This window comes from Thunnus albacares, chromosome 9 (genome assembly GCF_914725855.1).
Source record: "Thunnus albacares chromosome 9, fThuAlb1.1, whole genome shotgun sequence".
In the NCBI taxonomy this organism is placed as follows: domain Eukaryota; kingdom Metazoa; phylum Chordata; class Actinopteri; order Scombriformes; family Scombridae; genus Thunnus; species Thunnus albacares.
In genome coordinates this window covers 23,565,770-23,593,389 of record NC_058114.1, presented here as the reverse complement: position 1 = coordinate 23,593,389, position 27,620 = coordinate 23,565,770, and the positions used below count along the sequence as shown (strand labels likewise).

The following is a 27,620-nucleotide window of genomic DNA, read 5'->3' as shown; positions in this document are numbered from 1 at the left end:
TTCTCTCAGTATCACACACTCACGCATACACACACTCACACACACACAGTCAGTCACCAACCCTCATTCAACTCCCTCTCAGCCACGGGTCAGCAGCTCAGACAGGCACCTTGTTCCTCTCCAGCTGGAAAGAGCACAGCATCGCAAGGTGCACACTCACACACACACACACACACACACACACACACACACATACTTAATCATAGAAACACACACATCAATACACACTCACTCACACACACACAAACAAACACAGAGACACATGCGCATCACCATACATCCCAGGACTTTATCTGTGGAACGGGAAAGAAGACTTCAGTCCAAGGAGGAGAACAAACAGAAACAAGGAGCGCCACTAGAGAGGAACTTTTAAAAGTGGATTCATAAAATAACAACACTATATGAAAGGAGCGGACAAATAGAATCAAACAACAAGACAGAAGATGACAACTGGGGAAACTTTGACAAACTGGTTGCTGTAGGAAGGCCTTCTGTCATCCCATGTTTCCCAAAGAGCAACTGGGTCATCGGTGACATCCAGAGGGTCTGCTGTGAGTGCCATTTCCCTTCGTTCTCTCATCAGGACTCCCACCCTCTTGTCATCCCTCCACTGGGACATCTCCCCGATCACCAGCATGCCTACAGCTTGCAGAAGGTGCACCTTGGGAGTCTGACCCACCATGTGCAGATGGACGCCGTCCGTAGCTCATCTCTATCCTGAACCTGCTCTTGGCACCACCACCACTGCAGCCTCCGCTGGGCGAGTTCTCTCCCTGCCCAGTGCAGCCTCCCTTTGCCTGGCATGCTTCACCCTGCTCCTGGTCACCGCTGGCACTGCCACAGGGGCCTGTCCTCCTGGGTTAGGGCATGAACCCCTTCAGGTGCTGGCGAGTGGCATCAACTGTTCATGGACATTGGAAAGGCACACTCGCAGTTACAATCACCTAGAGGGTGACGTCCGACTACGGCGGCTTTACTCTGCCAACAAGTTCTTCCTCTGCATTGACAAAACAGGCAAGGTGGATGGCACTCGGCGGAAAAACTACGCAGACAGTAAGTAGCTGGCACAGCCAGAGTGCATCTATGTTCTGTATCTCAAAAGTGTGTTAAGTGTCAGAGAGCAGACAGGGAGCAGACCAGATGCCCTGTGACGTTCTCACTTTTATTTTTATGGTTGGACTTTCTTATCTGTTCTTTTTTATAGTTATAGCAGCTCATCTGAATATCCTGCAGCTATGTCACTGCTGAGCTATTTGTGTTGTGTTTAGAGCATGAGAGATGCGTTGCTAGGTAAGAAGGGAATACCCTAGTGTGGATTTAAGCTCCTCGTGGGACAGCCGGCACTGAGTTTACAAGAAAGCTGACTTGTGGAAAGACATTGAGCATCAGTTGGCAATGCAAGTTGGGCTTGGAAAAAAAAAAAAAAAACTCTTCAGGGTCACTGGGGATTAACTTGTCAAAACCGTGATGAAAGTGCATCAGTTGTAAGTAGCAGATGTACACAGAAACGCATTCTTTTGACAAATACAAACACAGATTCACGTGTACTCATCACAGTTTGATCAGTAATAACTAAAGAGACATAAATTTGAAATTTAAGCTCCTGAGAAAAGAGCTGGTTCTCTCTGTGTGTGCAGGCATGTGTGCATAGGTAGTAACTTCAATCTGCAGAGGCATTTGGGCTTTCTCTGCCAAGCAATTTGCCATCACATTTTTCCGGAAATTGTGCACAGAGTCTCCTATCTGTATTTCTCTTCCTGGCACCACACCATGCCTTTCAGCACCTGCTCAGACACTTCCCAACGTGATCACTGTGTTCAGTATGCAGCAGTGCAGGTCCAGATAGGTTATTCTGTTGGTAAACCTGTAGTCCAATCTGTGGTTTAGGGACACCTGAGAAGAGGTGTCTCATAGAGCAGCCGTGCCTCTTCAGCGTGTCCATCAATGGGTGTCTTTCAGATGTTTGACCAGGTCAGATGAGCCGACTGTGGTCATGAGCTGACCTCCCTCTCCATTAGTCACTGACTGACTGACTGACTGGATGGCCCTTAGAGACGTTTATGCCTTTGACGGTAATATTTATGTATTTGGTCGTTAATGACTTTTTATACAAGTGGGTGAGTCAGAGTTTTTCCACACAGCTACTGGGGGCGGGAGCAGCTGCTGCATCCAGCGAACAGGCCAGTCAGTCTCTTGCCACTGTTTCAATAAGTTCCAAGTTGCAGACTGGGTGACATTTGTTAACCTGTCGGGATTAGTCACCTGGCAGAATCATTTAAAACCACACACACTGGTAGAAATTCAAGTTGTGATGAATTATTACGGTGTTAAATTTGGACCCGTGAGCTTATCCAAGTTGGGACATTATTCTTTCATATTAGAGGTAATATATGTCAGCTACCATAATAAAATATTACTCCCAAGCTCTGCTTGAATTTGACACTTCAGAAGTCATATTATGAGAGTCGTAGCAATACCAATTTGGCAACATGAGGGGATTTAAATTGAAATAAGTGTCCAGAGTCTTTGGAGAAAAGCAAATGTTATGCCTGAGGATTGTGAAATTCATGCCTTTTCTTGCCATGGTCATGTCATTAATGCTTAGGTGCTTGCAATGGCTCTCTATGAAAAAGCGCAGTCCTCTTACATGTAATGTCCTCATACACTTCAGCCATCATCCTCTCATTTCCTTTGGTGGAAAGAACGATTCTCTCTGTGCTCACACAGAGTGAGGATGTGTACCTGCACCCTGAGCTGAGCACAGTGCCAAGCCAGTGGTCATGTAGGCTTTGCCTTAAATTGAACAAAATGGACCTTGTGGTCAGTCTGTGGTAGCGCCTCACAATGGGACAGATCTAGTTTAAGGCCATTTTGAGGTCTCACTCTGTTTCTGTGTGATGCTACCATTACTACCATCACATAAAAAGACTTTTCAATCAGACTTAAAGCCTCCTGACCCAGAGAATTTCTTGATACTGATATGGTGGCCACGCAATAAATGAGAGTGGGTGGACTAGCAGGAAGTTGTACATATTTAATGACAAGAGCAGTGACACAGATACTAGACCGCAAAATCAACATTACTCCCACACAGAAAAGAGGACAAATCTCTTTTAAGGATTCTATTGATACTTTTAAGAGGTCTCCTTTGTGTAAAACCTAAAACGGAAGTATATTAAAGTATTGTGTGCACATGCTTGAATGCTTGTTCACACAAATACAGACACAATGTCAGAGACACAGCACTGTTTTTCTTTCTTGCTTGTGCAAGATGAAGCGCTACCCAGCACAGTTTAACCTACTGCAGCTCAGGTCAGGACTGTCCTTAAGCCTGAATGCCCAGCAGTCTGGCCGACCCCTCCTCTGTCCTCTGTGTTGCCCTTACACTCTTGTCGACGCAGCTATATTGCCCTGACAGCTCTGCCTGCTACACCCAGCCCCAGCCCTCACCTCCACCCCACTCAGTTTTTCCAACCCCAACTCCCAACTCCCTCTCAGGTGCAAAAACAGTCGGAATTAGTCAACAGGCTCTCTCTGCTAATTGACGTTGGAAAATATTGTATCAATCCCAGTGGAACAGTGGCATGGAACAGCTGAGGGGAGAGGCGAGAAGGAGAAAAACTGACTTAGAGGGATGGTAGACAGGTTTGACGGTAGAGAAAAGTGCAAAACAGTGAGTGAGTAAGTGAGTGAGTGAATTTTTGTTAATTGGTCTTGAGTGTTAGATTACTAGGAATTAGCTATTAGTATGACCTGCAACAATATTTCACAGAAGTCATTAAAATGTCCTTTCCAAATGTTACTTTAGGACAGATAAGATGTTGAGTCTCTTTTTTGATTGTGAGATGCTAAACTTTCATCAGCAAGAGACAGGAGAGGCTCAACGTGTAACAGTAACATCTCCAAAGTATTCAGAGAAAAATTGTCCCGCCTTGTCTGTGCACACATGTACAAATATACTCAAACAAACACACAAACACTAAGGTTTCAGGTATCTGTTCCTGAAGTTTATCAGAATCAAGCTTATCGACCCTTTAAAGCATTTGTTAATCAAACCAGAGAGATAAAAATCAGACAAGATTAATGGCCAGATTATAATTTGAGTACAGTCTGTGACACAACAGGCTCTAAATATAGATCCACTGATAATTACAAACCACTTGATTATAGAGGTTACTAAAAATAGCTCACTGAAATAGCTATAAGAAGAGACAAAGTACATAACTTTGAGGGACTGAAGAGGAGGGCCTCGATATGTTTTTCTTTTGACTTATGGTAAAGCAGAAAATGATTGAGGGGAAAAACACACTCAAGTGTTTACAAAAGCTCCAGAGGCAGGTACGCATCATATCCTGTCCTGGGTCATCGGTCATAGCCTGCTAATTAGACAGTGCTACAGCACAACAGCTGTGTGGGCACACCCAGCAACTGTTTCATGATCAATTGCAACGGCAAATCATAAGGCTGAGTGGCACAGTAGAGTGGAATAGAGAAGAGTACAGAAAAAAATACTTCATATACAGTCACTTAAGTCAAATTCAGTTAACACATGTAGGGTAATTGCAATTTTACGGCTTTAATTACAAGCCTACTTATTCCCCTCTTTCTATTTCGTTTTACAAATTCTTAGGTCTTTTAGTTGGCACTGCATATATTTTATTTTTTTCAGCTCATTTTAAAGGATGGACTGTTAAATTTTGGGTGTGTGTGGCTGAAGGCATCAAACACTTGTGCAGCCTCCAGGTAGTGACAGCCCATTCACCCTTAGGAAATAAGGTCACCTCACCACACCGCTATAATCGCAGAAGTCACTGCGGCCAGACTCCATTCTGCCTCTACAGCCGTGAAACTCTCACAGCCAGGGTGTGTTGTGTTTACCAAATTTCCCTTGGTGTGCAACATCTCGCTGTTTGATGTGAGAGTTTTCCGAGTTCATGAGTATTTGAGTTGGATGGGGCCCATGGGAAGAAAATCTTCCACCCCACTGAAATATGTTGTGGAAATTATTCAAACTTGTTTTAGACAGGGGAAACTGTCACTCACCAGGGAGAATTTGAAAATTGGAAAAGACACGACAAATGCTGCAGACAGATGACTCTATCCGCCTAAAAGGTTTGACCAGTTTGACAGAACTGGCGGGGATGAAAATAAGTAGAAAAATTAAGTTGATAGTGAGGACTGTGTGAATTTTTTGTGAAGAAAAAAAATTGGTAAATTTTAGTGTAATATCCTGTTCCTGTTTCGTTGTGGGTTAATTGGTTGACTTGTAACTTTACAGATACGGGAATGGTTATTTTGTTGTTGTTTTACTATTTTATGTGAATACCAGAACTCACCATTCTTGCATCTAAATATAGAACCTGGTCTCTAAGTGTAAGAGTAAAATATATAATAATATAGTAATATATATAAATATAAATATATATAAATATAAATCAGTTATTTACATTTTGGCCGATAGTTATTTTTTTAATAAAAAGATTTTTGATGAGGATCCTTTCAATTAGTTTTTTGTGACTAACATATGTGTTAGGGTGTACTTATATGTACCATGTAATATTGATCAATATATCAGTCCAGTATAACTCACTCTAGTTTAGGCTTTTTTTTTTTAATAATAAGGAAAGTATCATTATTTTCCACTTATGAAGAGTCAGTCTCATAAAGTAACATACTCACAAAGGCTCTTGTTAAAGTAATAGTTTGACATTTTGTGGAATACACTCATCCATTTTATTGCTGATAGTTAGATGAGAAGATCGATGTTCACTTTCATGTCAGGGTTAGCTTAGCTTAGCATAAAGCCTGGAAACAGAAAGCCTGGCTCTCAAAGTAACAAAATCCATCTAATAACACCTCTAAAGTTCACCAAATAACACATTATATCTTGTTTGTTTAATCCGTATAAAAACGGAAGTATAAAATGGACAATTTGGGGTGTTACGTAGGGTTGCGTGGGACTGTTTCTTGGCTGGGTGCAGTGACTTCATGAAGTCTTTTGTTGGCAGAAGAGCGAGTGGAGACTCCAACAAATGTGCTTTAGAGATGGAGGCAGGCAGATTTTTTTTTTTTTGAATGACAGCCTCAATGCTAAGCTAAGCTAACCAACTGCTATTCATATTCGACAAACAGATAAATAGAGCGAATATGTGTATTTCCAAAAATGTCAAACTATTCCTTTAAATACTGGCCATCATACTGTACTAAAAAAGAAGACATGTGTAGAGGACATTATTTTCTTCAACAGCACCATAAACTACTGCCTCCAAAATGACCATAAAATAAATCAACACAGATCAAATAAAACCTGAACATTATAACCTTCATGAAGGTAGGATTTATTGCAGGGCTGTTGTATTATACGGCATTCGTTTTATCCAGATGTACCTACTATAATAAACTGGCAAATGAGTGTATATTTCTATTTGTAAATATATTTGTGGAGCGTTCCACATGGACTTTTTTAAAAAACATTAACATAAGGTCAGACCCTGCAAAAACATAACTATTCTCCATCATCAGCTCATGTTAAATCTATAGGCTCCAATTTGGGGACAATGGCATTCACATGCCAAAACGGCAGACATTACAAAATGTCTGTTCTGCGCTGTCTGCCATTTCAAAGGTGTAAGAAAGTTTATTCTGTCCTGGCCTTTCTACATCCTCATCATGACTCACCATTAATTCTGGTAGAGCTCAGACAGGGATGTGTGACTGGATCAACAGCACCAGAGCTGGAGGGGCTAAAGAGGGAAGCACCTGGCCGAAGGAAGTGCTTTGGTGTTTTGAATTGGGAGAATACACATGTTAATGAGGCTAGGAGAAGGGCTGGGGCGTGCTCTGCTCAGTATTGAGGTGGAAATTAAAGGCTGGAGGAGTGCTGGAGCGTTTCCCGTTGCTCATTAGGCATTATGTAAGGTTTCCTCCGGGTCGTCTCAACTGAGAGGGCATTCGTGGACATTTTGGATGCCAGCAGGAGGGTAAAATCCCACGAATCGTGCATTTATTATCCCCCCAGTAGAGGACAGTGGCCTTAGCCTGTGGGAGACAAATGAAAATCGACCCTTTGCCAACTGTTCTTGGTATGGAGAGGTCAAAAGCTAAATAAAACATCACAGGTGCACGTATGCATGTTGAACATGCATCTTAAACCCTTCACAGAAGCGCGCACACACACACCGACACTGTCCTGGGAACATTGCAGGACAAGAGTGTCAGTGTCACTCTAATTAGCCGAGCATCCCTGGTTTCTGCCACCAAGGTTTGATATCATGAATGGGCTCTAGAAATGTAGCAATTAGTAGCTAACAACCTTTACCAGTCTGGCTCCGGCTCCTCTCTGGGATTTACTGGGTTCATCAGCAGGTTTATAGAGTCTGACTTTGGCTCCAGCAGCCAATTCCTTTATAACATCCCACAGCTCTGGACATCCTGTGGGTGTGAAGGGAACACAAAAGAGAGGACTTCACAGTGCCAGGAACCAGCTACTTGGACCTTAAAGCAATTGATTTGCACAGATGATCTGAAAAGCTTGTAAAAAAAAACCAAAAAAGCGAGACAGACACTGAATACAATGTTTAAATATATCAGTTTCTAAATTCTTGCAGGAAGAAATAGTGTGAACATCATAAAACGATTTAAGAGTGTAATACAGCAGGACTGGGGTCGGACACTTAAAATATTCTTTGAGCCAGAAAAAATAACCATTATACTTGCATCTATATTCCATCATTTTCCCATGAGCAGACTATCTGTCGCTGTCCAAAAGCTACTCCCTGAATGATTTAGGTGCTTTATACACCATTGTAACGAGCTACAATTAATTACAGTATGGCAATGCAATATTGCACATGGCCTCAGCCAAGCAGTACACTTTTAAAACGGGAATGAAGAGTTTGGCCTTTTCCTTAATAAGAGGACATTAGTGCTGTTATTACTAAGTGTGCTTTTTTTGTGAAAGGTGTAAAATAAGTATTAATTAGATCATCTGGGAACAGTCGGCCAGCTAGTCTTACTCATGCAGCACCACATTTGAAATCATTTGCCAAAGGAAATACTCACCAAGGAGCAGCTCACATCTCGGACCATACACACACACACACACACACATACACACACTGACGCAATCAGCCCATTGAGTCAGGGGTGACAGGTCTTGCCTCAACCTTAGATAGACCAAGACAGATTAATGGTTTTGTTTTGACCCTTCCAATAAAGCCTCTCACCTCCCGGCTCAAACTGAGCCAGACATCATGTCTTGGAAGGCATTTAACCACTGGCCCAGGAATAAAGAAGCTGAAAGAGAACCCCTGCTGTAGACGGGGGAAAAAAGAAACAACTTGGCATCCCTAAATACAGCTACGGCTGACTGGCTACAGGAGTTTAAAGGTTTACAAATTTAACCTAAAATCACAAGGAGCCTGGGACTGGGAAGCAATAATAGCAGGAATGTAATGCACCTGTTGCCCTAAAGACAGATATCCCCCCCTGTATGATTTGCTCCAGATCATAAAGGAACTAATAAGAGGCAGTAAAATCAGGCGTGTCAGTCTTTCTCACTGGTGACGCTCAGGTATATCTGGGACTCCCTGACCTCTTTCCTGTGTAACTGTAAGTCGCAGGAAGCTCTGTAGACTTTCAATAGACTTTAATCTCTCTCTCTCTCTCTGCCACAAACAGCACACACACACACACACACACACACACACACACACACACACACACACACACACACACACACATGCATAAATAGAGCAACTACAATATGCCCGTCAGTCAGTCTGTGTTGCTAATTATTGACTTGCTGTCAGGCAATCAAGTCATAAAAATCTAAGTGCAATAGCCTGGAAATCTGTTAAATCATGACATCTCTGTAGAGAAATGGTGCTGCATCACTAATTTCTGGAAATTAGATATTTACTATAATTAACTGATCACACTTATCTGTGCAGTAAATACGCACCGGAAATCTTGAAATAATCAAGCATTTCTTATGAAGCAGATATTGCATCATGTATTTCTGTGCTCTTATTTCTGTGAGTTGAGATTATGCAGAGTGATTTCAAAGAAGTCTCTAGAGCCACGTTAGCAGCTATGTGAGGCTGTAATGCTCATTATAAAGAAAAGCAAACTGTTAAATAAATGTTGGACAAATTGAAATTTCAACCTGACGATGGCGCTAGATGAAAAGTCAGAGAGTCGCCAAAGTTAACCATAAAGTCCATAAATGTCTGCACTAAATTGCATGTTGATGCATACAACAGTTGTTCACTCGGAACCACAAATGTCAAATGTGGTGCTAGAAGAATTATTGGGGGAATCACCCAAATCATTAGCATTCATCCTCTGGGGACCATGAATGTCTGCACAAAATTTCATGGCAATCCATTCAACAGTTGTCGAGATATTTCAGCCTTGACCACAGTGGTGGTGCGATGGACCAACATTGCTGTCCCGTTGAGCAGTGCCGCTAGCGTGGCTAAAAGGTTTACCAGACAGTATGAGCCCATGATAGTGGTAGTGAGTTTAAGTAATGAGTGGAGTGTGTATACACATACAGCTGGAAGTAGAATACAGCGCTGAGAAACTGCAGTTTAAAATGTCAATCATAATCATATAGTAGTTGACAATGTTACAATTTATAACTTGTAGATATAACAAGCTCTTAAATTCAAATCTTAAATTCCCAATCTGGGATTGGAGTTCTCACATGATCTGCATTCCAGTTGTAGTCCATATACTAGCAGAGTTCAGAGTTCACATTTGAATATGGACCGTGCACAATCTAGTACATGGGTGGCAACTTAAAAATGCAGACCATATGGACTAACTATTAAGGGAAAACAGGGTACATCTATCTCAGATTGAACCTTAGACTGGATTATTTAAATGAAATTTAGTTAACAGAACTCAAACAAGAGTTATATTTAGATTTGTATTGGATTTTGATGAAATTTGAATAAAAGCAAACAATCTGAAAGCTTTTTGTCCTGCTAGGTTAACAACCCCCACGCTGCAGTTCTTGTGCCTTGAAGAGTGAAGCAGAGAAGTCATTATCTGGACTGAATAACCGCTTAGCAAATGCGTTTCCTGAAAGTAGAAGTAGGATAATTAATGCAAATGTGGGTGGCTAAAAACAGCGACTCCAGTGCAGGTCCGTGCATACCGACAGGTTGAGACCATTCAGCTTCTTCTCTGAACTGCATTACACACATCCACCCATACCTGCTTTTTATCTCTACGGCTATTTCACTAAACGAATGCGAGCAGGATGTGAGTATCGTGTCAGAGCTCTTTGAATGTGTGTGTACATTTAGAATGCATGTGCCTGTGTTTATACTTGTGCCATTGCAGGAGCATGAAGTGGACCCTAAACTGAAAAAGATGTGCGTTTCCTTTCCCTAATGGCTAATATGAACCAGACCTTACCTTGCACTCAATTCAGATGCATGTGTGTGTGTTTGCATGCGTGCTGACTTGTGCACACGGGTGTTTTCCTCGTCTGGAAGGCCATGCTCCTCATTAGAACACAGAGGGTGGCACAAAACATTGCAGTGATATAGTTGAGGCAGTACAGTACACACCATACACCCCTTTTTACTCTTGTGCTAATTTTGTTTCTCAGACAATGAGAAAGTGGACATAAATCATAAGGTTCATACATGACATTGTCTCTACACATGAGATAACTTTACATCTAATTTTGGATGACTCAGGACGAAAAAATCTAGGTTGTCATATTAAAAGTGGACTGACACCTCTGCTGCTTAAAGTCTGCAAAATATTTCACCTCTTTCTGTCTTTACAGGCAGAGGCTGCTTTGATGTAAACCCACTGTTTAACCTTCTACATATATGTTTATATACTCACATCATTCACTATCATCTCCTTGTCTCCTTCTTTTTGTCTGTCCACCACTTTCTACCTATCACCATCTCTCTCCCTCTCCTGCTGTCTCCATTTCCCCCTCTCCTCCCCTGCAGTGGATAGGATTGAGGTCAGGGCCCTTTGGCCAGTGGAGCAAGTGACAGCTCTGACAGAGCCCTGATTTCACTCTTGTGCCTTCTGTCACCTCCCTGTATGCCCATCTCATTTTAATAATGTAAATATGGGGCAAGTTCAGGCCACAGAGAATATTCTGTGTCCTGGTGCTCATTCACTGGAACCTTGCTGCACACCTGAGCCACACATGCAGACACTTATAGTTGGCAGTACTCTCCAAACTGAATCGGATCTGCTGTTGAATATGAAACAAGAAGTAAAAAACAACTCTTAACATCCACAAAAGATAAAGGAGCCAACACGATTGACAAAGTCCTGGGAACAACAAGAAAACATATAATTACACCTTAACACACCGCAGCCAGCCAGGAGGCAAAGCTGATGGGATGGATGATAGAGATGGGAAAGATTCGTACCTTTATGACGGCTGACTTCATCCAACAACTCAAGCCAGTTTCATGATCACATAGTTGGTCGTGTGAGTGTTAAAAAGTAACGTGCATTGACAATATGGCACTATGTCCATGTTATTTGGCTTTAATTTACTTCAACAAGGGAATTTGACTGACGTGAGGCGTCCATGTTTGCCTGGTTTTCAGGCTCCTCTGTATTAATGCCAAGTTGGATATATTGGTGTTTACAGAAAAATCCAAATTTACCAGTAGTAATTTCAACTTGAATGTTGACATGAACGCTCTTTACAAGCCGGAAACTAATTTTGATAGCTCCAATATGACACGAATGCTGCATGAGCAAATATTTAGACAAATTCAGCTAGCTAACTGTACCGCCAGCTTACCTACAACTTAATTTTGGAGGCATGAAGTGGCATTAATAGCCCCTACAGCTAACTAGTCTTTTGGAGTACTGGCCAGTGTAGATTCACTGTAGTTAAAACAGACAGAGAATGCTGGTTTGGTTCAGATGTGGCTGCTCCTCATAACTGGGTGACGAGTTTTCTACTGAAATCCCAGTGAAGATGAACATAGGAAAATTTAACCAAGGCCTTTGTTTTCTCCTGATTATGTTTCCACTCCGAGTGGCTGAGTCTGGTCAGGACACCCAACCAAACCAGCCACAGATGCAACACACCAGCTTACTGCAATTTAGTGGCAAAGGGGAATGACCTCAGTCTAATGTGGATCCCACCATCCCGGCCCACCCTCCCTGGGTACCAAAGTGCAGGAAACTGCAGAAGCCGTGAGTCACAAAGCTCTCGGCGGGCAGATCTGCTCGTAACTATCTGTGAAGCCTTTGATAGCTTGCCGTTCGCTTGTTATAGATGTGATGCATGATTTGGAGGCAGTTTGCCCTCCCCGTTTTCCCTCCTTGATTAAAGAAAAGGCCTCTTGTTGGTAAGATTGCGGCCCCTGAGTACCACACAGGCACAGACAACCATGCAGGGCGCACACCGTGGGCTTCGTTAACCTTTTTCACCTCTGCTATCCCTCAGCCTCACTACACCGGCCCTCCAAACCACCACTCACCCACCCCCTCAGGTTGTCCTCTAGTGTTACCTTTTCAGGCTGGCTTTCCCCCACCATGCTCGTAAATTTGGGGTTTGATCAGCGGAGGGTCTTTGCCCTCTGATTCAGCATCCTGGAGGTTCCTAATGAACTGATTGATGTTCCATTACATACAATCACAGCTTAGTGTGCCCAAGGAAGTTAGTGCTCAGTGCTTGTATACCATGGAGTGCATGCTGACAGGACATGCAGGGACACTAATTACTGTTTGATGGGGACTGTATGTGTGTGGTAGAAGAGATTTCATTGCTTGCCTCACCTTTGACCTCCTAGCAGTGTGAGTCAAACTGAGACTTTTTAAGAGCTTTGTCATTGTCTTTCACTAAACCCTTTTCTTTCGACAAATTTCATTGAGTGTAAAAGGAGTGTTTTTGTTCAATCACACACACAACTGCCTCCCCACACAGATATCTCCAGATGTGGATGGTGATTCTTGAGTATTGGGCCAGTCTGTCTGGGGATAAATCAGACAGACTAATCTGTCCTGTGAGGGGATGGAGAGTAATTGGTCACATTTGACCCCCGGCCTTGTGGACTGTGGGAACGCAGGCTTTATCTACCAGCGGTAATTGGCTAATGAAACACTTCCGCAACTCCTCCACTAGATTGTCATCCACCAGTTGGGATAGAGTAAGGCATGTGTGTGCGTATTTCTGTGAGTGTGGCCGCCACAAGTGGCCAAGAGGCATGTGTGCGCAAGTGAGTGTGTTTGTGTGTTTGTGTGTAGTCTCGAGAAAATGGCAGGATGTGGAACTCCCTGTGGCCATCTCCAAAACTTTATCAACAGCATCAGTCTTATGATGCCTTAAGCACGCTGATATACATTGACAGAACACACATTATGGTTGTGTGGTTGCCATTACAGTTTAAATTTAGGTTTGAAGAAGGAATGGTTAATGTAATTCAAATGAAATCTTTTGCCTGAGGCAGGGCTTTTTGTGCGGTGCATGTTGTGTGGTGACATGATTGAACATTTAGGTTTTACTCACAACACCAAGGTCTAGAGGTGGGCATCAACTGATGCATTGCAGTTAGAGCCTTGCATCACATTTTATTGAATTTTTCTTGTGTTTTGTAGTACTTTTGTGCAATCGTTTATCTGGGCAAAGTCATGCCCACAATCAAAAGACAAGAAAAGCAGAGTGGGGAGAGTGAGGTATGGAGGTGGGGGGTGGTGGGTACTAAGAAAAAAAGGCTAAAGTTACGGTGGTGAGACAATGTCTCTGAGGTCCCATCAAGTGAGCCATTCATAGATGCAGGCCTACTAGTTTGTGGAGCCAGGGAGACACTGCGATAGAGTGGGGCCCAGGGTGGCCTTGTCTTTTTGTCCCAAGCTGACCCCTGCTCTCCTGCCTGGCCTCTGCGCCCCTCACCTGGCCTGTCCCAGCGCTCTGGTAACAAGATACCTGTAATTTGCTCTAATGGCCTTTGAAAGACCTGGCTGGGCTAATCCCTGGAGTACTTCTCCCAGCAGCACTGTATGAAAGGGTGGGGGTAACAGGGCCGAGTGTGAGTCCTGAAAGAGGACCAGCCTCTGGATTGTGTGTGAGAGAATGTCACCCCTTGCGGCCGGGGTTGGGGCCGACGGAGTGTGGGAGTCAGCTTTCAGCAGATCACCACCATGTGGCATGTTCACAGGCTCAAAAAACCCAGGCCAGGGCTTGTAGAGAAGTAGATTTACTGGTTTACACCTCCCTCAGCGGCTCAGTCTGGCAGGAAGGGGGGACAGGCAGAAGACCAGCCTGCACACAACTTTGAGAAACTGATTCCAGATTCCTTTCATAATTTGTACTATAGTTCTTTATCATTGATGTTGAGACTGATATCCCTGGGACTACTGTATACTGTACCATATGCCTTGTACACTACAGTACCTCCAAGGAAATGTTATTATTGGTTTCATTAATAATAGCAAGAAACATTTGCTGAACAAAAGGTCCTGGATGTGGACACTGACTGATTTAAAAGACAGGTGAAAATAATCTTATCAGTCTCATCTGCACTCTCATCCCTCTAGAGATTTTAATGGAATGTGGGAACGGAGAGCAATATGTAGGGAAGACCAGCCCTATGCCAGTCTTTTCTCTCTTTTCTTCCTGTCCTTTCTATCGATCGTCCTTGTTTTTTTAACGGGGTGGGTCACATGCAGAGTCCTCACAAACATGCACACAGACACAATGCACACATGCAGACCAATCTTCCTGTGCCCTACATCCACAAAAAAGTCATATTCAAATGGCCACACACATGCACACAGTGTGTACAGAGTGGTGTAGAGAGTGACAGCATGTTTAGATCTGTGAAGGTTCAAGTGTGTAAGAAGGAATAATCCTGTTTCTTATTTCCTTTTCTGTTACTTTAATTATGTGCATTTAAAATTTTATTTGATCAAAGCAAACAACAGTTGAGTCGACTGTCCAGGAATTCAGAACTAAACTAGGCAAAAGAAACACTGTTCAGACTTCCAGACAGTCTGAGCTCATTTGAGGGACAGAATCAGATCTCAGAGCCAGGTTACTTGACATGTTGGCTCTTGGACTTGTCGCTCTGACTAACATGTGGTGGCTGATCAGAGTGAGGGTTGGCCAGTTCATTCAATTACTTAGTATCTTGGAGATTTTTCTTTATTTTTTCTTAACCTTCTTACCTTGTTTCTTGCTTCTATCTCAAAAAAAGAACAAAAACCTAAGTGCAGGCAGTGTCAGCCTAAGTCAGCCTTCCAGCCTTGTTCTTGTGTGTGTATTTTCAGGGCGGACATATCTCATAGCTGTTGGTAAGAAGTGAATAAATCATCCTAGTCCTGTGAGAGTTAATAGGTATGATGCATGTCCGGAGACCCAGGGCAGACAGGCCGGTAGGGAAGGAAAGGAGGGGGTGACCCAGGCAGGGAAAGAACCAGACTAAGAGAGAAAGAGAGAAAGAGAGAGAGAGACCAAGTATAGGAAAGAGCTATAATGGAGTGAGGGACAGACGGGCAATGAAAAGCAAGCAGGCTGGCAGATGGGAGACAGGAGGAAAGAGAGAAAGACAGGTACAGTATGAAGGACAGGAGGGAGGTGCTGCCTGTAGACCGACAGCTGCTCTGCTCTGCAACAAAGAGCCACTCACACACAGACACATACCATTGCACACAACACATACACATGACACACGCACACATAGACCAAAGCACGAATCGTCTGCTGGAACAGTAGAACTCTCAGAGTGGCAGTCACAGCCCCTTGTTAATGAGACTGTAAATTTTATATTGCTGTCCAGCACTGGTTGGTCCATTAAATCAATGAGGGCATTGCATCATATTGTGCCTGATCACACTTATTCAAACAAAAATAAATGTCATCATGTCATTACTATGTGTATGAAACATTGTGGACGGTGACTCAACCATGTTGTTTTTATTAATGAAAGTGTAGCAAACCCTCCACTTTTCACCCTCAACTTCCATCCTCCCACTTTAACCAAGTCACTTTACCTTAACTTTAATAAATATAGTTTCCTCTGACCACAACCAATATGTTTGGTGGACCTTAACCCCTCCCCCCAAACAAAAACTGGGCAAAAGGTCAATTGCATTGCATATTTGTAGTGGCAATTATGTTGTCGACAAAAATATAAATATTGGTAGTGTTAGAAAATAGGGCCATTAACGTGAAAGAAATGTCAAATGATGGCAATATGTTGTAAAATGAGTTGTACAGTAAACCTCAAATAGTGAGGAAATAAAATGTACAGTACAACTGCATTTGATGTACAGTGATGTTAGTATTATCCAGTCTGGGCACAGAGAGTAATATGATCTAAAGACCTCATTTTATAATGTTAGTATGTGTTAAGAACAAATTATACCAGGCATAAAATCATTGTGGCACCCCAATCAGTGATTTCATAGCAGGTATTTTGCCTTTAAAAAGCAGATGTAAAACACCTGCTCTGACATCACTCATTTGGGCGTGGCCAAATGGGCTTCATACTTGGAAGTTTCAGCCTGAAGAGCAGTGCCATATGATTTTCTGCTATATTTGACTCAGTGATGATTAGTATTCTATTGTGTTTCTTGCTGATCATTTATGTTGTGTGTATGTGGTTTTTCACTTAAGTTCAACAAGCCCGTAAATTACAGTACTTCAAGATTTAACAGAGTTAATAATGCTATGACCTCTTTTTTTCTTGGATATGTTTCTGTTGATTCTGTTGATCATCAAATTGTCCTCCAGGATGCATAAAGATATACCTTATCTCTTATCTTGATGAAGATAATCTTGAGTCTCTGCAAACACTGTAGTTTTCATTGATAGTGAGACTATAATATATGTTGTCTTACTTAATTTGATTTATAAAAACTGCACGGTATTGTTCAAATCTTTATTATCAATCAAGCTGCAGCAAAAGGTGGAAAAATATTTCCTATTACACTACAGCAACGTGGCGAGCACCCAACTCAAGTAAATCTCAAAGACCAATGACTTGTGTGGCTGCAGGAGGCGAAACACAACCTGGTGCACTCGCTGCATGCTGGTAGAAGTAACACACAGGTGCAGGAGTCAGCTAGTATGCAAAAAAGAAAATATAATATGCGTAACTTCTTTAAAGAAATATTCAGGGTTTTAAAAAAAAGTCTTAGTTTTTCCCAGTATACCCATCGGTTAGTGATCAGTTATAGTGTATTGATTTGCATTAGACCACATATCAGAATATACACTGTTTTTACCAACAACTCTACTGACTCTTTTAGTGGAATTCCACATCATCTGCCAATCAAGGGCTTTGTGCACTTGGTGGATTTGTCCCAGAGGTGAAAAGTTTGGTCAATAAAGTATACCCCACCAAAAGAAATTCTCAGTCAACCACTACAGTCTGTGGTTTATAAGGACTGTTTTTACTCTTGTGCTTCACTCAATTTGTGTGTAACTGTGTGTGTGTGTGTGTTGTGACACCACTCCATCCTCTGGATTCAGCCAACCCAGAGTCTGTGTAGGACTGATTTGTGCTGTTCCTGTCTGTGCTTTCCTGATCTGCCCTGTCATGTGCTCACCCACATGGATAGGAGGGCACAGGGATAATGCAAAAAGGCTGTCTGTATTCCCTCTGCAAACAGAAAAATGCTGTTATTTTTGGATTCTAGTGATGCCATACTTAGCCCCAATCACACTTGTGAACTTTAAACATTCAGAGCCACTCAACTGTCACTATTAGTGCCTGAGTTTACCTTCACAACAAACACAAAAAGGCTTCTTGAAATGATTTAAAATTTCATTTAAAAGGAAAAAGAATACACAATAATATTTAAACTGCAAACTGTTTAAGCACACCAGCGCACAGCGTTCCCTGTAAACGATCCCTTTCCGTCTCAGCAGCACTGTCATATTTCACAGAAAATTGCAGATCAGCTTTCATATCACCCACTTACTGCAATGAGATCATCACTGACCCACTATCACGTGCTACACAGTAGACATATCAGACTCTCAGTATATGAGTCTCCTGTCAAGACATTCCTTCATCTGTCAGCTACCAATCAATATAGAGTGTTTTTCTTTCATTCACACAAAGAATTAGGAATGTAACATAGGCATGCAGTTTGCTCAAATATAACACATGAGTTTCATTCTCAGTCTAAAGCCACTGGAACACACAGTGGCAGTATATCTTTCAGAGCATGTTTGAAAAAGAAGGAGCACAGAGCATTTATCATCTAAATGCTCGGTCTGACCTCAGCCACTGCAACAGAAGCAGTGATTCGTGTGCTGACACATCGCTTTGCCTTGGATTTGATCAACACCACATGCTGAGTGTCATGATCATATATATATTTTTTTTTTTTTGTGGCTAAACATTATGTTGTCAGGGCATAAACAATGGCCTCTGCCCCAAATCAATGTCATGATTATGTTTTATAGCTTAAATAGAAGGGCGGTGTGCAATCATTGCTCATGTTTCTTTGGCTGCCTTTCAAGCTACAGGTAAAACTGACCCAAATAACTCTTTCCCTCTTGTATGTGAAACAAATCTTTTTTTAATGGCAGCATATAAAGAAAAATCACATGCAAACAGATATTTCTGCTGTGTTTTATAGGTGGTCCTATTCATGTTAATTGTGTTGGCTGTCGTACACTTAAAGGCCTCAGTATGCTTTAAAAGGCACTAGGTCATAACAGAACAGAATTACATCTCTCATGAAGGGCCACACTCAAAATTGGGAGAAAACCCTTCCATCATAGCCTTCTCCTCATTGCATCCCATTGCCTTCGCAATCTTTCTCAAAGAACTCTTCTTCATGAGCGTGTGATTGTATTCTCAACACGATGAATTGTACCAATGGTGATTACAGTGCACACCTTTGAATGGTCTCTCCTCAAAGGTATTCATGGTGTAACACTCAGTTATACATACAAAAAGTGACAAAAGTAGTGAAACAGAGAATTTTAAACCCTGCATACTTTCACTCATTTGTACCCCTGGTTAATTGCCTTGTAAAATGGCCATATTTGTCGAATAATCTGCTTCAGAAAACTACAAAAATTGTGACACTGATTCCACCATAGTAAAGGGGTTTTCAGACACTGTTAGAAGACTTCATATGAGGCATACTGAAGTGTAACTGAGAAGGAAAGATGGAGGACGTGTGATGGAGGTTTTCAGCAGAGAGACAGAGAGGTGTTAGACCTCAAAGATTTTGTAAATGCTCCATCAGCACAAGCAACATTCAAAGGGATATGTTGACTTGTTGCATTTGAAAGCCCATGAAATGCTTAATGTAACGTCTTTTGTTGTTTGAAATATACTAGCATATAATTGTAATAAACGTCCTTCTCAACAAGTCCTTGCTAATCATTGGTTGGTATTTTACTGTACATTCAAGGGTTAATGCGCAAGTTTCCATACCACACCACCTGTGAAGGCCTCCAGTACAGCGCCTGTTCTCATGGTAATCTCTCAAGGTGTTTAAAGCAATAGTGAGTGATGCAGCCTTTGTCTGAGCTGATACACACAGGCGGCTGCTTCGCCCAGTACCAGACCCTTCGAGGGGGTCATGGCAGATCAAAGGTGCTGGTCACAGCCATTAGGCCCGGCAGCCCAGACCCGACATGAAAAGCTTGTGTTTTGAAAAGGAGGGCAGAAGGAAAAAAACAACAGGGCCCTCTTCGTTTAAAAAGCAAGCAAACTGTGAAATAATTGAAAAGGTATGTCAATCAAGAGCAGGAGCACAGCGGGAACTCCAAGATTCCCAGGCTCTGCTCTGGTCAAGCACTGAGCCATGGAGGGCTGCTCAAGGGGGCAACCCAAGAAATTAAAGACCTGGGAAAGGAACAAAAAGAAGACAGGAGGAAAGGGGCAGAAAAATCTCTTTTTCTCACTCTCTCTTTGCTCAGTCTTTCACTCTTTTCTGCTTTAAATTTGTGATGGAAGGAACCATTTTTCCACACTTTGCAGAGCCCTATTCAAAAGGCTCGGTCATTAATAAGATCTTGTCTAGCTCTTCACCTCTCAGGTGAGTAACAAAGACTTATTGGGGGGGAGCAGCCATTGGAAGCACCTGCCCCCACCACTGAAACCCCCATCTTAAAACCAGCACCTTCACCCTGTACCCGCTCCCTCCTCCTCCCCCATACCATGAGTCTGACAAAAGGGAACCCCGTGAGAGTGTCTCTCTCTTTCCTTTCTGCCTTTTTTTTCTCCAAGGTCAGAAAAGGCTTGAATGATCTGACGATGGGCTAACGTCCAAAAAATGGGGCACGGAAAGAAAAGAAAGAGTAAAAAAAAAAAAAAGACTGGGTAAAAGACTTTTTCTGTGCTTTTAAAAATCCCATAGAGGAGAAATAAATGGCAAGTCCACAGTTGACTAGACATGTATAGTGCAGGATTTGCTTGTAATGGCAGCTTGAGCTTATTGACAGTCCCAGCCAAAACATGTCAAAGGTTAAGAGATCTTGCCAATTGCAAGTGGGAAGCCAAAAGTACCTTTTTCATGAGCTCAATAGGGCCATCAGTTGATACTTGCTCAGCAGAACACGGCGAAGAAGTGACCCTCAGTTTCCAATGCAGCTCAAGAACAAAGAGTTAATTTGTCTCCATTATTTCTCTTTCTTCTTTCTTATTTTGATATTGTTCAAAAGATCTGAAACATTTCTTGAATGAAAATTATTCACAATTTTCAAATACTTTAACTTTCTATAAACCTATTTAGCAAACAGACTAATATAAGAATTTTGAAAGAAGCAAACTTCATATTCTTGCCTGTCTGTTTAGATAAAATTTCTTCTCAACTTACACCAAAGCATATGTTAAAAAACAAGGTTTGTGATTAGATGACACATACTCAGAGGACTTACATTTTATTTGGTCTTACATGGGCTAAAGGGACATGAGTATCCAATTTTGACATTTTACATTGTTTAAGGATTTTTTTTGAAAAATTAACCAAATTTCTGGACAGCTTTTAAAAGACCTTTATAATAGATGTTTCAAATGTTTTTAAAAAACTGTGTCAATATTACAGTACATTTTTGTACATCTGAAAGCTAAACTAAAGCCTTTCAGTAAAGTGATTTGAGCAGTTAGGAAACCCTTCTAATAGCTTGAAATACCTCACTCTGATTTCTCAGGCTTTGAACACAATGGCGTGACTTTTCAAAGCGGGCACTGTGAGTTATATGGATCTAACTGGCCTTTATAGATGTGTGGTCAAGCGTCCAGAGCCCAAGTGATTCCTCTAAACAATGTGAAATCCCCATTTCATGTCCTCAGATCTTTTATATCTGCTGACTGCTACACCAGCATGTATGAATGAAATCACATGTAGGGTACCTATGAGGCCTGAAGAGATAAAGGACAAAATTTAATGTGCTAGGAAATAAGAGTTTAGTTGAAAATAAAAATTGAAAATCTGTTGCAACAGCTATGACCCAGAAGAAAGCCTTTTAATTTGTACTCATGCTTTTAAATAAAGTTCCTTTGTGACTCTAACATCATATTTTGGTCTCCTTTAGTCTATTTTCTAGCACTAAAGTCTGGGTTTTAAACCTGACATGTTAAAGCAAAGGAAATGTGACTGTTCACACCCAACTCCTTGAAATGTGTTAGATGTGACAAACATGCTTCCAACACACCTACTGTGCCTGGAACTCAAAGCAGTAAATAATGGCAAATACTGCTGGCACCACTTTCAGGCACCAGCGGTTTTCATTGGCCTGGACTAATCCCCCATAAATCCTTGCAGTGCTCCAATCACCAGCCGGGCCTCAGCTAATTGCTTATGAGTCCCTTGCACGCTCCAGGTGCCACCATAGCACACCCGGTGTTTGTAAACACAGCTCGTAAAAGAGGAGGCTGCCATCAAAGTGTTAATGTTTCCTCGGAGGATCAGAGGCAGCAGAGGAATGATGGGGGTGCAGCTGGGTTGATACCTGGATGAACTCGACTGAGGCATTCCCTCCTTCCCTGCAGCTGAAGTGAGCAGAGAGAGGGCTTCATTTACACGTTCCTGTCAGAGAAGAAAGACACTCAACAGGAGTTTGTGTTTGTTTACCTTCCCCTTCTTTTTAGTCTTTGTACTTCTTTGTGTCCTAAAGTAGATGATCTCACTTGGTAAGCACGACTAGTGATGTTCTGAGCTGAAAAAAAAAGTTTGAGATAGTTGAGTGTTAAGCGTGATGGGAGCAGCATATGTGTGTTTTTCAGTTTTGGAGTCCTTGAGATGTGCTCTCAGAGACCAGCAGCAGTAGTCTGATCGCATTAGCAGCCATCCAGTAGATTATGTATCGTTAGCGTCAGCTGTACGATATTAGACAAGAAGCAACTCTAACACAGATCATTATTTGAAAGTTGTCACAGCATTTCGAATCCTGTATAATATATCTCATATATCAATACAACCCATTATTTCAAACACAAACACATTAAGTCGAGCTTTTACGTCAAATTCAGCATCACCCTCCTTTCAAACAAAATCTGGAGTTGCACAAATAAATAAATGGAAAAAATGGCAGTGCAGGGGGAGTAGCACCTGTGAAACCCCCAGTGTGTACATTTATTTTTCATTGCAGAACGGTTTTAACCAGCGCGACTGTTCAGGAGCTCAGTCGCTGCCCTGTTCAGGACTTGCGGTTGTACTGAAGCAGCTGGGGGTTGGTCAGTTGGGTGGCCAGTGGCCCACTGCTGCTTTTATGACTCCATTTCCTACCAGCTCTCAGTCACCCTGTCCCTCAGCACCTTGATCTGGTGCTGTGTTTACAGCGTCTGTCCAAAGCCAACAATCTTTTTTCACAAATATCCAGCAGCACCTAAATGACATGTTTTCTTCTGAATAAACCTGGTTTTCAGGGGCATAGAAAGAAGATTTCGTGCTCTGATCAGATAGCAGGCCACATCAGGGTGCTTTTAAAGGTGCAAGCAAAAAGTCATCCGTATGAGAGCTTCTTATCCAGTAATTAGCTCCTATTCAGCACCCTGTGGTAAGCCTTTAGGTCATCTCCAAAACATCTCCCTGTTGTAGCCATGACAATGGGTGTGTGCCTTTATTTTTGCATGCAGACAAAAACCAGATCAAGAGTGAGCCACATGGGACTTGTTTGCAATCAGTGCCCAGAGGAAACAATTAGCCCACAAGCTTGCCAACTTATTCATGGGGTGAAGAGAGTTAGAGAGGCTGCTTAAGTGGCCAGCAGACACAGGTTTTGTGTCCCACAGTAAACAACACTGGGCATCATCAGGATGGAGTGTCACATCTGGAATCAAGAGGCTTTTATAGATTCAAGCAGCGAGGTGGACTGATGCTGTGCAGACTCAGACACTGTGTGTGTGTGTGCTATAGACATGTGTGTTAGAAATATTATGTAGTTCAGGATGAGGTCTGAGACTTGTAAACTTGTAAAGTTGTTCAATTAAGCTTTTATGAGAAAATAATAATAATTTCCTGTCTTTTCTGATATGATCTAACTTATCCTGTTGTTCTAAATTCTCTGAGCTTGGCTGGTCTTCTCACAAAGGGAGCTCTCTCAGGCCAGTCCTGTGTATGCGTGCGTGTGTGTTTGAGTGTATTTTCTCTTGTCTTGGGCTCTCTCCCCAGAGCATATGGCTGTCTGGTATCCTAATCGCTAATGATAGAGTGGCTTTTGATGGGGAAACTCCCAAAGCTAGATGTTTCTAACCCAGACTCTTGTTCTCTCTTTTATTTTCCAGGCCTGATGGAAATCCGATCTGTCAGTGTGGGAGTTGTTGCCATCAAATCTGTCAGCACTGGGCTGTACTTAGCTATGTCCAAGAAAGGCACGCTCTTTGGATCGGTGCGTATACAACCTGGCAACATTGTTTCTGGGGGTCAAGATGGAGGGCTGGGAAAGGGAGGGGGGTGGGGGTGAGGTATATATGTATAGGGGTCTCAATTGAGTGCCTACACAAACATGTTTGATTCTGCTTAAGTGAAGAGAAATCTCAGGAATCTTCTGTTGGAAAGTCCAGAGAAAGGTCAGAGTGTTGCTATCAATCATGGCTGTACACCTGGGCCATGGTTGATGATACCTGCAGCTTGAGTTGGCTTGTTCCACTGTCAAAATAGATAGCAGAGAAAAGAAACCCAACCAGCAATGACAAAGAGCCAGCTGGGCTCCTTTAAAAGTCTTTGCGTGCCATCTGCCAATTGCTGTTTTGCACAGCAAGCTTTCAGAAGTATTCACCCTTCTTTGTTAAAAGTAGCCATACATCAGACCTGAGGTGTGTGGTGTCTAGCTCATGAATTTACATCTTGGAAAAGGAGAAATCAGGGACAGGCAATCAGTCAGCGAGCAGTGATTAGACAAGTGACTTCAACAAGCTACATGGTAAACAGGACATATATAGACCTAAAGACGCAGTCCTTTACTAAAGTCTGAATCCTCCCATAATAACAAAAAGGCAGGTGAATCACGCTAGACTTGTATCGTCCTGATGCTATCACAGAAAGGGCCTCATTATGGCAATGAGATAATAATCTAGAAAAGGGAATGCAGCAGAATCTCTTGTCACTACAGTGTCTTTCAAGACTCTTTGACTATCTGATAAGAAGTGGTATCCACCCATGGAAAAGTGGCTTTGCTGAGTGTTGACTATTGGATCACCTTCACAGATCAGTATATCTTTAGACAAAGATGGTAACTTGAATCAAAAGCTGGACCAGAAAGAAGATTTTTTTTTAACGTGAATGTTGATTAAAAAAAAGTTGTATATATGTTATAGTTTTAACATTAAAGGGTCAGTTCACCAAAATCACAAAAATGTATTTTCTCACCCGGTCATGCAGATAGTTTTAATTTTACGTTCCAAAGATTTCAAGATGGAATTTGTTGATGCTGCTCAACTCATTAAGAAGTGACATTCAAAAACTCTACAGCAACATGTCTTTCCAATAACAGCCGCCAAGTTACTCAGGATATTTCACAGACTTCATTGTGATAGGTTTCAGTGAGTTATCAGTTTTCAGAGATCTGTCCCAACGAAAACTTAACTGTGAGGTCTGTGGATTATCCCGAGTAACCAGAACATTGTTTCTGGAAAGACGCATTGATGTTGGGGGATTTCACTTGTCATTCATCAATGTTTTGAGCCGTACAAATGAAAACCTATTGACCACCACTGTACCGGGTTAAGTTTTAGAGATGGATATCTCAAAACCCCAAACAGATGAAGGGCGAGTGAGAAAATGCTTTGTTTATTGTGATTTGAGTGAACGAATCCTTTACTTCTTGTTTAAACACTTCCAGTTTGGTATTTTAAAGACAAACCAGTTAAATACTGTGTAGGCTAATGGAAAAACTTGCCCTATCAACTACAAACACCTGGAAAATCTTTTACTGCAATAACAGACATTAACCTTTGTGCACTTCTTGGAGGTTGGCTGAGTGTAGCACAGCAGGAATAGCAGTCAGCCATTAAGCTATAGTCATCTATAATAACCTCTGTGTCTTTCTCCCTCTCTTCACAGGTGAAGTACAACCCGAGCTGCAAGTTCAAAGAGCGCATTGAGGAGAACGGCTACAACACATATGCTTCCCTCCGCTGGAAGCACGGCGGCAGGCAGATGTTTGTTTCTCTTAACGGGCGGGGGAAACCTCGGCGAGGTCACAAGGCTCGACGAAGACACCCGTCGACTCATTTCCTGCCCATGCTTCCCTCCTAGCTGCCCATGTCTGAACTCTGACCGGCAACTAGCTGGCTCACCCGCCACCTCACACTAGTGTTGATCTAGCCATGACGGTGATCTTTATTTTTATTATTCCATCCTCCCTTTCACATACCGTATTTTCTCTAATAGTTGCCAGGGCCTTCATTTACCTCAACTGCAGATGGTACCAGGCCTTTATTGGAAGCAGGATTATATAAGAGAGAGGCCTTTATTTCTAATTTCCTCTGTTTGATAAGTATATTTGCTCGTATTTTAGTAAAAGGCCCTCTTGTTTTCTGATCTGCTTCCATTTTTCTTGGTTAAATTTTTGTTACTGCATTACCGGTAATTAATTAACTAGCACTTGAGTTCCACCCAGAACGTTTTTGCAGTGTACCACTTAGCTGCAGGATGCGGGTAGCATGCTCATGGATGTATGCTCGTATTAAAATATGCGCCATTATCTCCATATTTAAACAATGTCGTGTGTCATCCATACCCCTCCCCTTTCTGTATATTGTTGAATTTATTAAATTAAAGCGGTGGGAATGTAGCCTACATTAGAGGGCTCCACACATGCTCATAGAACTGGAGTTACATCCAGGTAACTACTATTTAACTGGCATGCACATTATAAAACAGGCACCAGGAGTTTATCCACCCTTGTTTTTTTCCTGGCCTGTATTTGGGGTTGACCACATCCCCAGCCATTAATGGAGACCCCGCTTTTTGATTGAATACTGCCCACTATTAGAGAAAATATGGTAAATGTACATTTGTTGAGGTTTGTAACATTTGTAGAGTTAGTATAATTATATGTATGTTTAAGTTATTTTCTCCATTTTCTAATGATGTTCAGTAAAATGGTTCAATACAGTAGAGTTATGCTATCTTCAGGCTTGTGTCTGGCTACAGTATCTGTCTGTGTGAGTCTGTATGTACATGGAAACTTTACAGGATCGTCTGTAAAGCTGTGTTTGGGTGACTGTAAGAAGACTGATAAGTGACAGCAAAGCTTGGCAACAACAATGATATCTAGCTCATTTTAGATGTTCAACTACAGAAGAAGAAGGGAAGTATTTGGTTCAACAGAAGTGATATTTATCAGTCTGAAATGACTTATCACTATCAAAACAAAACAGAAACAACATTGACATAGCTACAGCTCTACATCTTCCTTGTTGCTTGGGATATACTGGACTGAAACTACTGGATAAGAGACACTGACCTGCACCTGATGTACAGATGAGATGAAAATCTCTTATTGACTCAAATGCATTGATAAATCTATTGTTCTGTCTGTATATGTCTATATATGACAAGAACATAACAGTAACTGGGATAACATGCTGGATTTCCTGAGATGACCTGTATGTTTGTGCATGCTTCTTTCTGATTGCTTCTCCCATCCAACAACCCACAGCTATTAGATTAGGAGTCTCATTTACTCTCTAATTCTTGTTCATTAGTTCAGTTGTGAAATAATAATATCCATTTGAGTCAAATAATGCATTATAGAGGCTGTAGGTACACCCAACGTCACATAGCAGCAACTTCATTAATTTTGTACACACATTAGTAAATGGTTCAAGTCTTGCTAACATTTTCTCAATCACAAGGCTGATGCTAATAGAACATTTAATATATTTAAAACATTTTGTACTCTTTAACTGTTTGAAGTTGATGTTTGTTATTGTTGACTTTTTGTGTTGGATTGTAGTCCTACTGTAAAAAAAAAAAGAAGGGAAAAAAGTAATTGTATTCAAGTCCATATTCAGCTCATTTTGTATGGTATTTTAACTGGATATTGGTACATTTGTGATCCATTTATCATAAACGGCTTTCAGCTATAGGCCAGTAATAGGAGGTTGTACTGTATATAAGGCCAAAGTCTCAGAAAAAAAACATCCTTAGATTCATTCAGCAAAGTAAAATAATTTGAGTGCCTTGGTCCATGC

The 27,620-nt window shown here is 41.8% G+C and overlaps 1 protein-coding gene across 1 annotated transcript; it reads left to right on the top strand.

The window, feature by feature from the left end:
• fgf22 (fibroblast growth factor 22) lies at positions 1-27,620 on the top strand. Its single transcript, XM_044361744.1, has 3 exons — positions 1-1,053; positions 23,706-23,809; positions 25,483-27,620. The coding sequence occupies exons 1-3, from the start codon at positions 681-683 to the stop codon at positions 25,675-25,677; spliced, it is 672 nt and encodes a 223-aa protein (XP_044217679.1). The 5' UTR covers positions 1-680; the 3' UTR covers positions 25,678-27,620.

Coding starts and splice junctions, on each gene's coding strand:
- fgf22 (XM_044361744.1), top strand. CDS start 681: ATGTGCAGATGGACGCCGTCCGTAGCTCATCTCTATCCTGAACCTGCT. Junction 1,054..23,705: donor GCGGAAAAACTACGCAGACA/GTAAGTAGCTGG, acceptor TTTATTTTCCAG/GCCTGATGGAAATCCGATCT. Junction 23,810..25,482: donor AAGGCACGCTCTTTGGATCG/GTGCGTATACAA, acceptor CTCTCTTCACAG/GTGAAGTACAACCCGAGCTG.